This window comes from Anguilla rostrata, chromosome 12 (assembly GCF_018555375.3).
Source record: "Anguilla rostrata isolate EN2019 chromosome 12, ASM1855537v3, whole genome shotgun sequence".
Classification (NCBI taxonomy): Eukaryota; Metazoa; Chordata; class Actinopteri; order Anguilliformes; family Anguillidae; genus Anguilla; species Anguilla rostrata.
The window spans coordinates 38,989,223-39,000,852 of record NC_057944.1 but is presented as its reverse complement, the minus strand read 5'-3'; the positions used below and the strand labels follow the sequence as shown (position 1 = coordinate 39,000,852).

General features: G+C 47.9%; 1 protein-coding gene and 1 long non-coding RNA gene across 5 annotated transcripts in view; both read right to left on the bottom strand.

Annotated features, from left to right (window-relative positions):
• Positions 1–2,849: 2,849 nt before the first annotated feature.
• On the bottom strand, positions 2,850–8,726 carry LOC135236578 (collagen alpha-1(I) chain-like). 3 transcript variants are annotated; one of them, XM_064303036.1, is made up of 3 exons: positions 8,399–8,726; positions 7,493–7,549; positions 2,850–5,659 (listed from the first exon to the last, which is right to left on the bottom strand). In XM_064303036.1, exon 3 carries the CDS (start codon positions 5,552–5,554, stop codon positions 3,845–3,847), a length of 1,710 nt encoding a protein of 569 aa, XP_064159106.1. In that variant the 5' UTR covers positions 5,555–5,659; positions 7,493–7,549; positions 8,399–8,726; the 3' UTR covers positions 2,850–3,844. The 3 variants fall into 3 exon arrangements, with proteins under 3 accessions (XP_064159106.1, XP_064159105.1, XP_064159104.1); XM_064303035.1 differs by having other exon boundaries at positions 7,493–8,726; XM_064303034.1 differs by lacking the exon at positions 7,493–7,549.
• A 918-nt stretch (positions 8,727–9,644) lies between these two features.
• The window catches only part of LOC135236577 (uncharacterized), a 39,277-nt gene continuing 37,291 nt past the window's right edge, over positions 9,645–11,630 (bottom strand). The window contains exons 4-5 of one of the 2 annotated variants that reach the window (XR_010324619.1): positions 11,502–11,621; positions 9,645–10,056 (exon numbers count right to left, since the gene is read on the bottom strand). This is a non-coding gene — a long non-coding RNA (uncharacterized LOC135236577). The remainder of the gene's footprint in view (positions 10,057–11,501; positions 11,622–11,630) is intronic. The other variant, XR_010324618.1, reaches the window with a different exon arrangement.

Sequence of the window (11,630 nt, the reverse complement as noted above, 5' to 3'; positions counted from 1 at the left end):
GACTGACCAGGCAGACTGGCTAAATGCACTTTTCCTCATTGGAATAATGCAGTCCCCTCTAGTAACCCCTCTCGCGATGCGAGATGTACCCGTTCGATGGCTAACAAATGCTTTGAGTGGAGGTGGAGCCAAGTCGTGAGTAACTTTATAGACAAGGCGTATATTTGCATACCTTATTAAGTTATCCCAGCTCAGGATGTTATATTTTTCCAGGATTGAGCAGTGGTGAAAGTGCCTTTGTTTCTTATCTAATGTTTTGAGTGTTTGTTTATATAATGACTCTAATGGTTCACGTGTTGTGTGGTTGGCCTGTGACCAGCTTGTTAGGCAGTAGTTAAAATGTGTAAGAATCATTGAATGACCATACATCTTAGCTGCCTCTGTTGACATATAATTCCTCATGAAACGGAAATTGGCCAGGTTGAGTTTGATTCGCTTATAGATTTTTTTGACTTGTGCCTTGAATTAGAGATTAGAGCCTATCAAAACTCCAAGATATTTAAATTCACTCACAACCTGTAATTGTTCCCCTGATACAATAATGTGTGGATCATCGACAGAGCTGTTTGTCTTGGTAAAAAACATGCTTACGGTTTTGACCATCAGAACGAGACGCCTTAAACTCTCCCATGCATGCACTGCACCCACAGATACAATATGTCATCAGGACGAGACGCTGTCCCGTATATGGACTGCACCTACTGATATGTCATCAGGACGAGACGCCTAAAAGCTCACCAATGCATGCACTGCACCTACTGACATGACATCCAGGACGAGACAGCGAACTGCCCTGGCAACGCATTCAAACCACACCCAAAACAAACTGTAAGATAAAACAGCCGTTTGCTCCTTATCCCACTCACACCCAGATGGTTCTGATTTCAGCAGACTTCAGCTGAAATAACATAAGTCTAAAAAAAATAAAATATGAAAAGTTATTTTTGTTTTTTTTTTAATGAGAAGCTCTGTGGTCACCCAGCAAACACGTAGACGCCGTGCGCTGTGACGAATAGAACATTCTCAGTGGCGTCTGTAATATAACGTTGAGCAGGGCTATTTTAATCTGATAGCTGTCTTTCCTGGTAAACCAGAGAGAACAATTGTGTTTATCATAGTCTTTATCATAATTATCTACAAGATGTGGGAGGAACAGGGTGTGCTGTGAACACTGTACTGAAAAAAAAGAAGAAAAAAAGAAAGCATCTATTGTGAAGTACTCAACCAGATCATATTTCTTCCACACAATAATTCAATGTTTGCGCCGCAAACATGCCAACAAAACACAAATACATCAGGTACATTTAAAGCAAGCAAATCGCATGGCACCACTGTCCACAGTTCAGCCGAGTAAATCCAACAGATTTTTTTTCCTGAGTGTACCGGCGAAGCTGTCTGCATGCTATCTGTCTCGCATCTGTACTTCTTGCTCTCTGTATGTTCAAGGCTGTCCTTCCCCACTTGACCCCCATTCACCTAAAATGTGCTGTTCGGTCTTAGCCAAAACCACAAACGTTCGTTTGGGAAGCTGCATCTCCTCAGCTCAGTAACGGCTGTTTGTGAAGCTGCATCTCCTCAGCTCAGTCATGTAGATCTGCTCAGCTCAGTAACGGCTGTTTGTGAAGCTACTGTAGATCTTCTCAGCTCTGTTCTGATGCTTTGCTCTGATACTGTGCGGAGCAGCTGTGTTAGATAACACGAGGACGCTGGTCATTCTCCAAGGCCCATTTGGACTGTAAACAGAAATGGCGCACGAGCACGTCTGAAACGTAGGCCCAGGAAAGTGTCCTCCCATGACCACAGATCTTATCTGCAATAGGAGAGAGACTTTCAACACCCAAACAAGCACTTCACTTCCTGTGTGTCATGTGAACTGGGCCCATCCTGTGGGATGGGGGGGAATGTTTTTGCCAGTTGCGAGGTCATCTTTTAATGCACCCATGGATATGCCATCAAAACAGGACACCAAACTCATTCATGTATGCACTACGACAACAGATGCTATCAAGAGTATGACATCCTTAAATGAGACACCTTACACTCTCCTGAGTGATCACTAGATCCAAAGATATCCTATCAAAACTAGACGCCTCAGACTCTCTAATACATGCAATACAGCTATAGATAAGTCATCAAGACGAGACACCGCAAACCCTCCCATAAAAACACTACATCCAAAGATTTCCCATCAAGACAAGACACTTCCAACCCTCGCCCACGCATGCAAATCTGCAGATCATTAATGTTTAAGTCACACCCCTTCTTGTGTAATTCCCTGTGTCATACTGTGTCTTTATTGGTTTCAAATTCCCAAAACTGAACCACATTCCTCTAAAACCTGTGTCATATAGGCCTAAACGGTATGTTCTGTCACATAAAGCAGTACAACAAGGATCAAATATTTGACCTCATCGAAGTGTAAAACAAAACCTCCTCCCATTCGCGGTCTGACTTACCTGCTCAGACTTACCTACTCACACCTGAAGATGATGGGGGAAACATCAGCCGTAGGCCATGCAGAGAGCAAGCCATCACAAGCACGGAATTCGTTTAATGCTTTTTACAAAAAAAATTATTCAATATTGTTTACATTACGTCCAGAAAAATGAGTGTTAACCGTTTAAAAATCAAAAACTGATTTATGGGGATTGATTACATGCCATGAGAGGTGTATTCTATATCCTTGGAGAAACACGTGAGAGAAGAATCCCAAGCCAAAGCATTACTGAATAACAAGAGCTAGCATCAGAACAGAAAAACTAAAGAGAAATAAGAGCTTCTATTCCGTTTAAAAAAAGAACTTCCAAACCTAACATTTAAATTCATGGTCGACTCACTTTTTCTTTAAAAATCATTAAAGTCTAATTTCCATTTTCAAACAGAAATTGCAGTTCATCTTGATAGATTAACAAAGACAAATAGGAGAAGAAAAAAGGAAGTCTAGGAACACCTTGTCTTAAACGTAGCAGCCAAGTTGGCGGAACAGAGACAGTGCTACTTCAAAATATTTTCAGTGGAATCAAATTTCACTGGAAGCCATGATCCAGGAGGACAGAGTTTTGGACAGATATCTGATACGGCCTCGAGCTTCATTGCTGACTTCACAGCCAGGCTACTTGAAGTTCATTTCTTAGGAAATTTAAGTTCCTGTAATGTTATCGATGTGTGTAAAACATGGTTAATATGGTTGATAATATTAACCAGTGCAGGGATCTCAATTTCTGGTCCTGGAGGGACCATCTGATGGTTTTCTCCTGGTGCATTTCAGCATGTCTAAAAAATGTCTGTGAACAGCTAGTTTCTAAGGCAAGAAAAAAGAAAAACCTGCAGACACTGTGGGCATCGAGGACCAGAGCTGGAGATCACTGAATTACTGTAAACCAGTCTGACAAAATACTGAAATGTCTGGAAAACATGTCCATTAGACCACAAAAAAAAATATATAAAAAACGTAAAAATTTAAGCTCAAATATAGCCATGAACAGCTAATACAACTGCAGATAAAATTACCAAAAAAACCTGCTCTTGACTCTACAGAAACACAGCCGTGAAAAGTTAAATTAGTGTCTTTGGGCGCAGAAGTGCTGCGGATGCCACGCCCATGCTGGTAGACCTCCTGGCCTGTGGAGGCGCTGTTGTGAGACAGTCTGCTTTCCCCAACAGTGCCGCCCAGCGGATCCTTCCATGCGGAAATGCAGATGGCTGTGGTGACATTTTCACGGGTGGGGCAGGGGAGAGAACAGGTGGGCGGGAACCGTGTAAGTGAGCTTGCTAGCGGTCACGGCGGTACAACGCTCTGGTGTGGCACAGCCGACAGGAGCTTCGTTGCTTGGCGACGAGCCCTCTACGTCACCTTTGCGTGGCAGGGGGCGGGGGGGTGGGGCGAGAGCGTCTTCGCTCCACGTTGCCCCGCCTCGCCGCGGCCAGCGGCCGACCGAGGTCTCACCCCCGCACCCCTCCTGGACGGGCCGGTGCGTGGGCCTGCCGGGGCAGAGCCCGCTCTTCTGGGGGCCCTGGGGGTGCGGGACCCTCCCCGGGGAGGGCTGCTTTTACCCAGCCTGCGCTCCTGGGGCGCCCTGTCCCGGCCCCCACTGTCCCGGTCCCCGCTGTCTGACCACGCCCGTTTGGCAAAGTGGTACCCGGTGGAGGAGACCCGTCCGGCGCAGAGAGGACCCCTCTGCAGCTCAGCTGAATTTGGGTGAAGCTGAGGGGACGTGCCCTTCCCTCCCGTCTGCCCGGCCGCGCATCTCCACCCCCCCGAGCCGCGCGTGGCCAGGTTTCCGCGCTCTTCGTCAGACCAGCGCAGCCTCCTCTCGACGCTCTCGGGCGCTCTGCCGCCAGGCTCAGCCCGCTCCGCGGCGTGTCTTACGGGCGCTGCCGCTGGTTTGGGGAAATCGAAACTGCCACAGGCCCGGGAGGGTCCGGACAGGCCCGCCGCATACTTAGACTGCTTTTTAAGGATCCCTTTAAGGGATTTCACATCGGAAACAGGATCGGAGGCCGAATCTGTAGATGGGCGTGTAAACGTCTCTCGATAGGGTGCGCCAGTAGGAACGCCTTCTGCGCGGTCGCTCGCGTTTATTTGATCTGAAGGGTCGGAGCTGTCTGGACACGCTCTGTCCTCGTCTTTATTGAGGGCGGTGTCAGAGTTAACGTCTACAGTGGATATACGACCGGTCGGCCTTGGTTCTGCGTTTGCCATAAAAGGGGCCTCTGGCGTTGAGATGCCCTGATTTACGGTGCGGAGCGAAGCAGCAGGTGCTGTGATTGGCCGGCCTGAGCCCGTTCCTCGGCTGTGCTCTCTGATTGGTAGGGCGACCGACGCGCGGCTGGAGTAGCGGTCTGCGCCATTTCCCGTCCGCTGCACGGACTCCGCCGCTTTTCCACCTCCGGTTGGGCCGGAAAGTTCCGTGGGGGGAGCGTCTGGGCCGGGCCACGCCCCGCGAGGCACAGCCAGGGGAACACTGTCGCTTAAACCCCTCAGCTGACTGGCCGTACTGCTGGGAGTCTGATGATCCAAGATGGCTGCCGTCCCGCTCTGAGTCGGCATGTTTCGGTCACTCGGGACGGGCGGAGCTGCAGAGACTGTGACGTCGGGCTGTGACTGAGGCTCCTCCCCCCCGGGCCCCGCCCTGCCCGGGGGGCCCTCGTACCCTGGCTCTCCGGGGGCTCCGGGCTCCTCCGTCCTCTGTGATTCTGCGGACAGGAAGCTGAGGTTCACCTCTTCCTGCCGAGCGAGCCCGACGCCCTCCCCGGACATCGCAGACGCAGAACGTGCGCCATGACTGCGCTCTAGTGGGCCGTGTGATTGACAGCTGCTGAGGAGCAGGGAAGGACGTAACCAGGAAGAAGAAGCACTTCTGACAGCAGCAGCGTGGGAGGGGCCAGCAGTGTGGGAGTGGCTAGAGGTTTGCGCATAGCCAGAGGTATAGGAGAGGCTGTATATGTGGGAGTGACAAGTGGTGTGGGAGTGGCTAGAGGTTTGGGCATGGCCAGAGGTATGGGAGAGGCCGTATTTGTAGGAGGGACAAGTGGTGTGGGAGTGGCTAGACATGTGGGAGGGGCCAGCAGAGTGGGAGGGGCTATGGGGGGAAATCTCTGTTTCCAGGCCTGGCAGAGTCTCTGTCTGACCCGGCTGACGGACATCCTGGGGATTCTCCTAAAGGGAATGACAACAAACAAACACAAACCATCTGTCACACAGAGGGAGGCACAGTTTAATACAAATGTAAATATGGGCAAGTCATGCTTGATTTAAATACGGGAAAGTCATCTATGATTCTCCCAAATTAACTACTTGGCATTAGCAAGCTATCAGGCATTACACATTTTACATAGACTTTACATGTACATTGCTGATATTCGAAAATGATATACTGCCAGGAACGCGTGTCCTTACCCGATTCACCACTTCGTACAAGGCATTCTTACCCTGTGCCCACTCGCTGTTGATCATGTATTCCAAAAGGAGTAGAAATAAAATTTAAATTGCATTGCAAAAATGCATCATTTGCCATAAAACGACACTGCGATACGTTTGTGATATAATCGTGAATGAAACCAATACAAATGCTGTCTTATTAAGAAGTGCAGTGGCCATAGCCATTAGCACATAGCATTATTCATTCCTGTTCTGAACCCCTTTTTACAATACATTTGGCTTCTAACAGTAGACTCCAGCCAATATGTTCAAAGATTATGCTCAATAAATACTTTATGGAAACGTTTCGCATTCTTATTTTATGGGGAATTCTTGCTTTTAAAATTACACACACAAGACAGGTGGTTCTTATTTAGAGGAAAACATATAAACGAGAACCACCATAACTTCGTCGGTTTCCCTGGTTTTGTTTAAATTCCGCTTTCAATTGGTTGAAAGAAGTTAAGCAATACACAGTTTATAGAGTTTTGCAAGGAAAGTTCAGCATTCTAATGTAATGTTTGTAATTTAGAAGTTATTTAACAGTTAGAGTTAGTATTAAAAGTTCTTTGTATTTAATATGATTTGGAACCGAAACCATCCATCTCTGGTATGAGCACTCCACGCATGTACATTGACTGACCAAACCAGTATCTTATTCTTTAATAATTAAACACCTTAACCTAGCCTTTTATAATATATCCTCTTAGACACTGTGTAACTATTGAACTTACAGTGTGACAGCCACAAGAAACCCATTGCCAACCCCACCAGACACAAAATCAAACATATGAATGCTTCCGGTGTGTGTTCTGCAGTATACTCTTGTCTACAGTATAGTACAGCACAGTACAGTAACACTGCAGTATACTCATGTCTGTAGTACACTACAGTACACTAGTGTCTACAGTACACTACAGTATACTCTTGTCTACAGTGCACTACAGCACAGTACAGTAACACTGCAGTATACCTGTGTCTACAGTACACTACAGTATACTCGTGTCTACAGTGCACTACAGTATACTCGTGTCTACAGTGCACTACAGCAGAGTACAGCAACACTGCAGTATACCCGTGTCCACAGTGCACTACAGTATACTCATGTCTACAGTGCACTACAGCACAGTACAGTAACACTGCAGTATACCCGTGTCTACAGTACAGTGTACAGGCAGCTTGTGCTACAGATAAACTTTGCCTCCTATCTGACACGTAGTGAGAGCGAGATTCATCTGCAGAGCAGTAAAATCAGCGCAAATAGACCAGGTGCCGGGAGACATGACAGCGGTTATGCCCTCCCCCCCCCCCCCCAGTGTTTGAAGGGGGGGGGGTGCTTGGAGGGGGAGGGGGGTTATGTGCTGGCCCACGCCCAGAGCAGGTAACATTCCGGAGCGTGCGGGCACGGAGAGGCAAGCGTGTGGGTCCGCCAGGGGGTTTGTGACGGCACGGCACTCTGAAAGACGCCTGTGTCTGCACCCCCACTCCCCCAACCCCCCCACCCCCCGCACCCCCGCACCCCCATCTTTCAGCAGGCTCTGGCAGGTGGAGCTAAGGGCTAAAATTACACACCGCCGCTGTTCTCCTGACAACAAATTCCTCTCAAACAGGCAGACAGACGCAGAGACACTGGAGAAGAGAGACAGAGATAAATAAAAATCAGCTCACCGTTTCGGAATAGTAACCACAGACTGGATTATTAGCATTAAGTTCAAATACAATTACAAGATATAGAAAATTACAGCTTGGGACATCTGCTCTTTCAACACATGAACAAAAGAAAATTTTCACTGTCCTTCACCTTACCTACCCTTGAAGACTTTATAGATGTAGTAAAAGAACTAGTTCAAATATTTATCCCAGTTTATAAACTGTCATTCATTCAAGTTTATATACACTGGCTAATTAAACGAAACAACGGATTGAACAGTTCATTGACAAGTGAAATAAAAAGTGTGTTAATAACATCATAGGCATCATGAAACACAACATATCCGACTCTGTTTTCATCTAGTTTGCTGGTGCTGAATTTATTTTCTGTCTTCTAAACATTTATCGAGACCTAAGCTATTAAGCACTAAAACGGACTGTGCTAAGGACACATCTAAAAAGGTTTCAGATGTCACACGTAGCCAATATTTACACACGCATTTAAAACAAGGCACTTTATTACAGCTTGGAGTCAGATCCCACCCACCAGCAAACTATAAATAACCCTGCGATGACAGAAGGACAAGAACAGAACGCTGCCGCTGTTTAAGGAAACAACCTTTCGCCTAATTGCACGAACGTGTTATGTTGATGAAATAAACCCCTTCTTTGAAGTAAAGAAAAAAAAAGAAAAAGAAAAAGCAGGCAGATCAGATTACGGCAGATTCCAATCAAGCCGAATCTCCGGCGATCCCAACTGTGGCAGGCTTCTCATTGGCCGAGCAGCAGGTTCGCACACAGCCTGCAGCACGCAGAGGCACGTTCTACCTGCTTGCTGTTCCACCGTCCCTCCACCAGGGGGTGCTGTTTCTCCCGGAGTTTCGTGTAAAAGCACAGATCTCTGTTTTGCGGGTCATTGTTGCTCTTTCCTTGCAGCAGCTTGACGTGAGCGATGGCTGCAGAGAGCTGCCTCTGCTGGTGCAGTTTGCTGGAGACAGCGGAGGCGTTTGAGGAAGAATGGCAGCGTCTGCACAAGATAAACAACCAGAAGAGTTACCCAGAGGTTTAACACATTTTAGAAATTGCATAGTAATAGAAGTTCTTAGCCTAGACTGTCTATTTTGCCAAACAATTTAACACTACTGGCCTTAATACACCCAACCACAGTGACTATTTTCTCTGATTGATACCTTCCTGTTACCATTTAGCTCATTGTTAACAACTGCCACTGCCCCCACCCCCTCCCACTATAGCTGGGTTCCTTCCAAAATGTGTTCCTACAATGCTTTCCCATGGGGTGCCGGAGCCTATCCCAGCATGCAATGGGCCAGAGGCAGGAATACACCCTGGACAGGCCGCCAGGTCCATCGCAGAAAACATACACCATTCACACACCATTCACTCACATACTCATAACCACTCATAACTCAAACCAAGGACCATCTAGCTGGAGGCGACAGTGCTGCCCACTGCACCACTGTACTGCCTACAGCGATCAATCGCCATGGCAAAATTCCAACCAGCTATTCTACGCACAGTGCTAAAACTGAATCTTGAGCTGAACAGTTGCAGCCCCCAGTACCTAGGAGAATGTGACTGCAGACACAATGAGTGCTCGATCCTTGAGGCGTGTAGAGATGGCTGTTGCCGAACTGCAAACAACGTTAAACGCGTTGAAATTCTACCGTTTGAAATCACAGCAAGCTACGTGAGAAGGTGTAATGTTCATTGCATGACTTGACAACATCATTGACAAATTTAAATAATGGGCATAAGTTAATAGGGTGTGAGCATTGTTTCAGGCACAGTGTGCACTAAGAACCAGACGTAGGTGTCAGATACATATCTGAAACACTTTAACTCTTTAAATGCTGGTCCAAATCTAATTACAGTCCCGCAGGTTTTTCACAAAGCTGAAGCAGGTTTTTCACAAAGCAATACGTGCAATAAAATGGATGAAGAATTTTGTTGGGAACACTGGTGAAAATACAGTCTATAAGTATTTCGGCAATGACAAGGAACAGCTTTGCAGGCAATTGTCCAATTACTTTTGGCCCCCTAAAATGGGGACTAGGTATAATAAAGGTCTGCAATTCTTACACAGATCACCCAATATGGATGTAAATACCCTTAAATTAAAGCTGCCCGTCTGCACACCAACCTCATATTCATTTCAAATCCAGTGTTCTAGAGTAATAGCCAAAACAAAGCAACAAAAAGACTTGTGTCACTGTCCAAATACTTACGAACGGCACTGTAGTAAGCCTGTCACTGCTCCGCAATGGTGTCCCCAGGAGCTGCAGGGTGACCGCAGTGGTCATGTGACTCAGGGCTGCTCACCTGGTCTCCTCCGCTGCGAGGGAGGCAGGTGGGCCCTCTGGTGCTGCTCTGTAGCTTCCAGAAGCTTCCGTCTGCGCTCCTGCAGGATCTCCTCCCGCAGCTTCTGCTCGCGGAGCTCCACCGCCTGCCTCCGCTCCTCCTGGGCTCTGAGGGACCCACAATGCACTGGGACACCCAGAGCTATCCCACCCGTTACCCAGCAGCCCCCCAACATCCTCCTGCCCTGAGGACCACAGCTGGACACCGAGCATCACCGCAGCCCAAATCTCGGCTGAGAGACCAATGCACTGGGACACCCAGAGCTATCCCACCCGTTACCCAGCAGCCCCCCAACATCCTCCTGGGCTCTGAGGGACCCACAATGCACTGGGACACCCAGAGCTATCCCACCCGTTACCCAGCAGCCCCCCAACATCCTCCTGGGCTCTGAGAGACCCACAATGCACTGGGACACCCAGCTCCACGACAGCAGCCCAACATCCTGGCCTGAGAGACCCACAATGCACTGGGACACCCAGAGCTATCCCACCCGTTACCCAGCAGCCCCCCAACATCCTCCTGGGCTCTGAGAGACCCACAATGTACTGGGACACCCACAGCAACCCCACCCATTACCCAGCATACCCCACAATCTCCTCCGAGACTCTGAGGGACCCACAATGCACTGGGACACCCACAGCTACCCCACCCATTACCCAGCAGCCCCACCGCCTCCTCAGGGGGGCTATTATTCCTGTGAAATACCTGCTATCCACACATAAAGACACTGAAGGACAGACAAAAAAAAATGTATGAATTACACAATGATGACTTGAAATTTAACCAACACTATTCAAATGCATCACCAGTACGCAGTACTGGTAAAAGTGTAATTTACAGTCTGGTTATGTCTATATAGGCTAAATGAAATGAATTATCTCCTGGATCACACAGTCGCACCTGCAGTGCCAGAGACAGAGAGAACTGAATGGAAATGTGTTCAATTGCAATTCCACACAGGTCTGTCCCTTCTGCTTTCCGCAGGTGCTCTTTTACACAGCGAATTACACAGATTACAGCTTCACATCCAATCAGTGTGTCCCCCTGGATATTTCTCTGCAGTAATTTGGGTTAAGTACTTTGCTCAAGGCTACAACAGCAGTACTGAATCCACCAGCTAGGAACTGAACCCACAAACGTCTTTGAATTAGCAGCCCAGTTTCCATAACCCTTACACTACACTGCATAAATGAATAATCACCGGAGTCAATCACACCTGTGCTGCGAGCTACAAAACCAGAGCACAAAGGTGTTAGCTTGCCGTGGAGCTGCCAGGTCTTGGGCTCGCAATGCAGAAGGAACGTGATCACGTCCCTGAAGGACACACTTCCAGGGCGCTCATTAATTAGGCAAACCCGCAGCGTGCAGCCAAACATCGACCGCCTCGTATCAGAGCACCAGACCCGGATAAGGATGAAGATAAATGTTCTTTCCACTGACACAAATATGGGTCTATGACAAAATCTGAATTTACACTTGCAGTGCCTGCTACAGCACTGACGTTAGCGTGACTGTCAGTGCGATACAATGAGTCTGAGTTTGATCGACTTACTTCCTGCGCCGATTATTTTCCACGGAAAGTTTGCGCGCGCGAGCCCTGCACGCCTTCCGCTCCTCCGCCAAGACGTGACGATCATCTTCAAATGCAAGGCGTAGCCCGATTATTCCGACACTTTGCTAT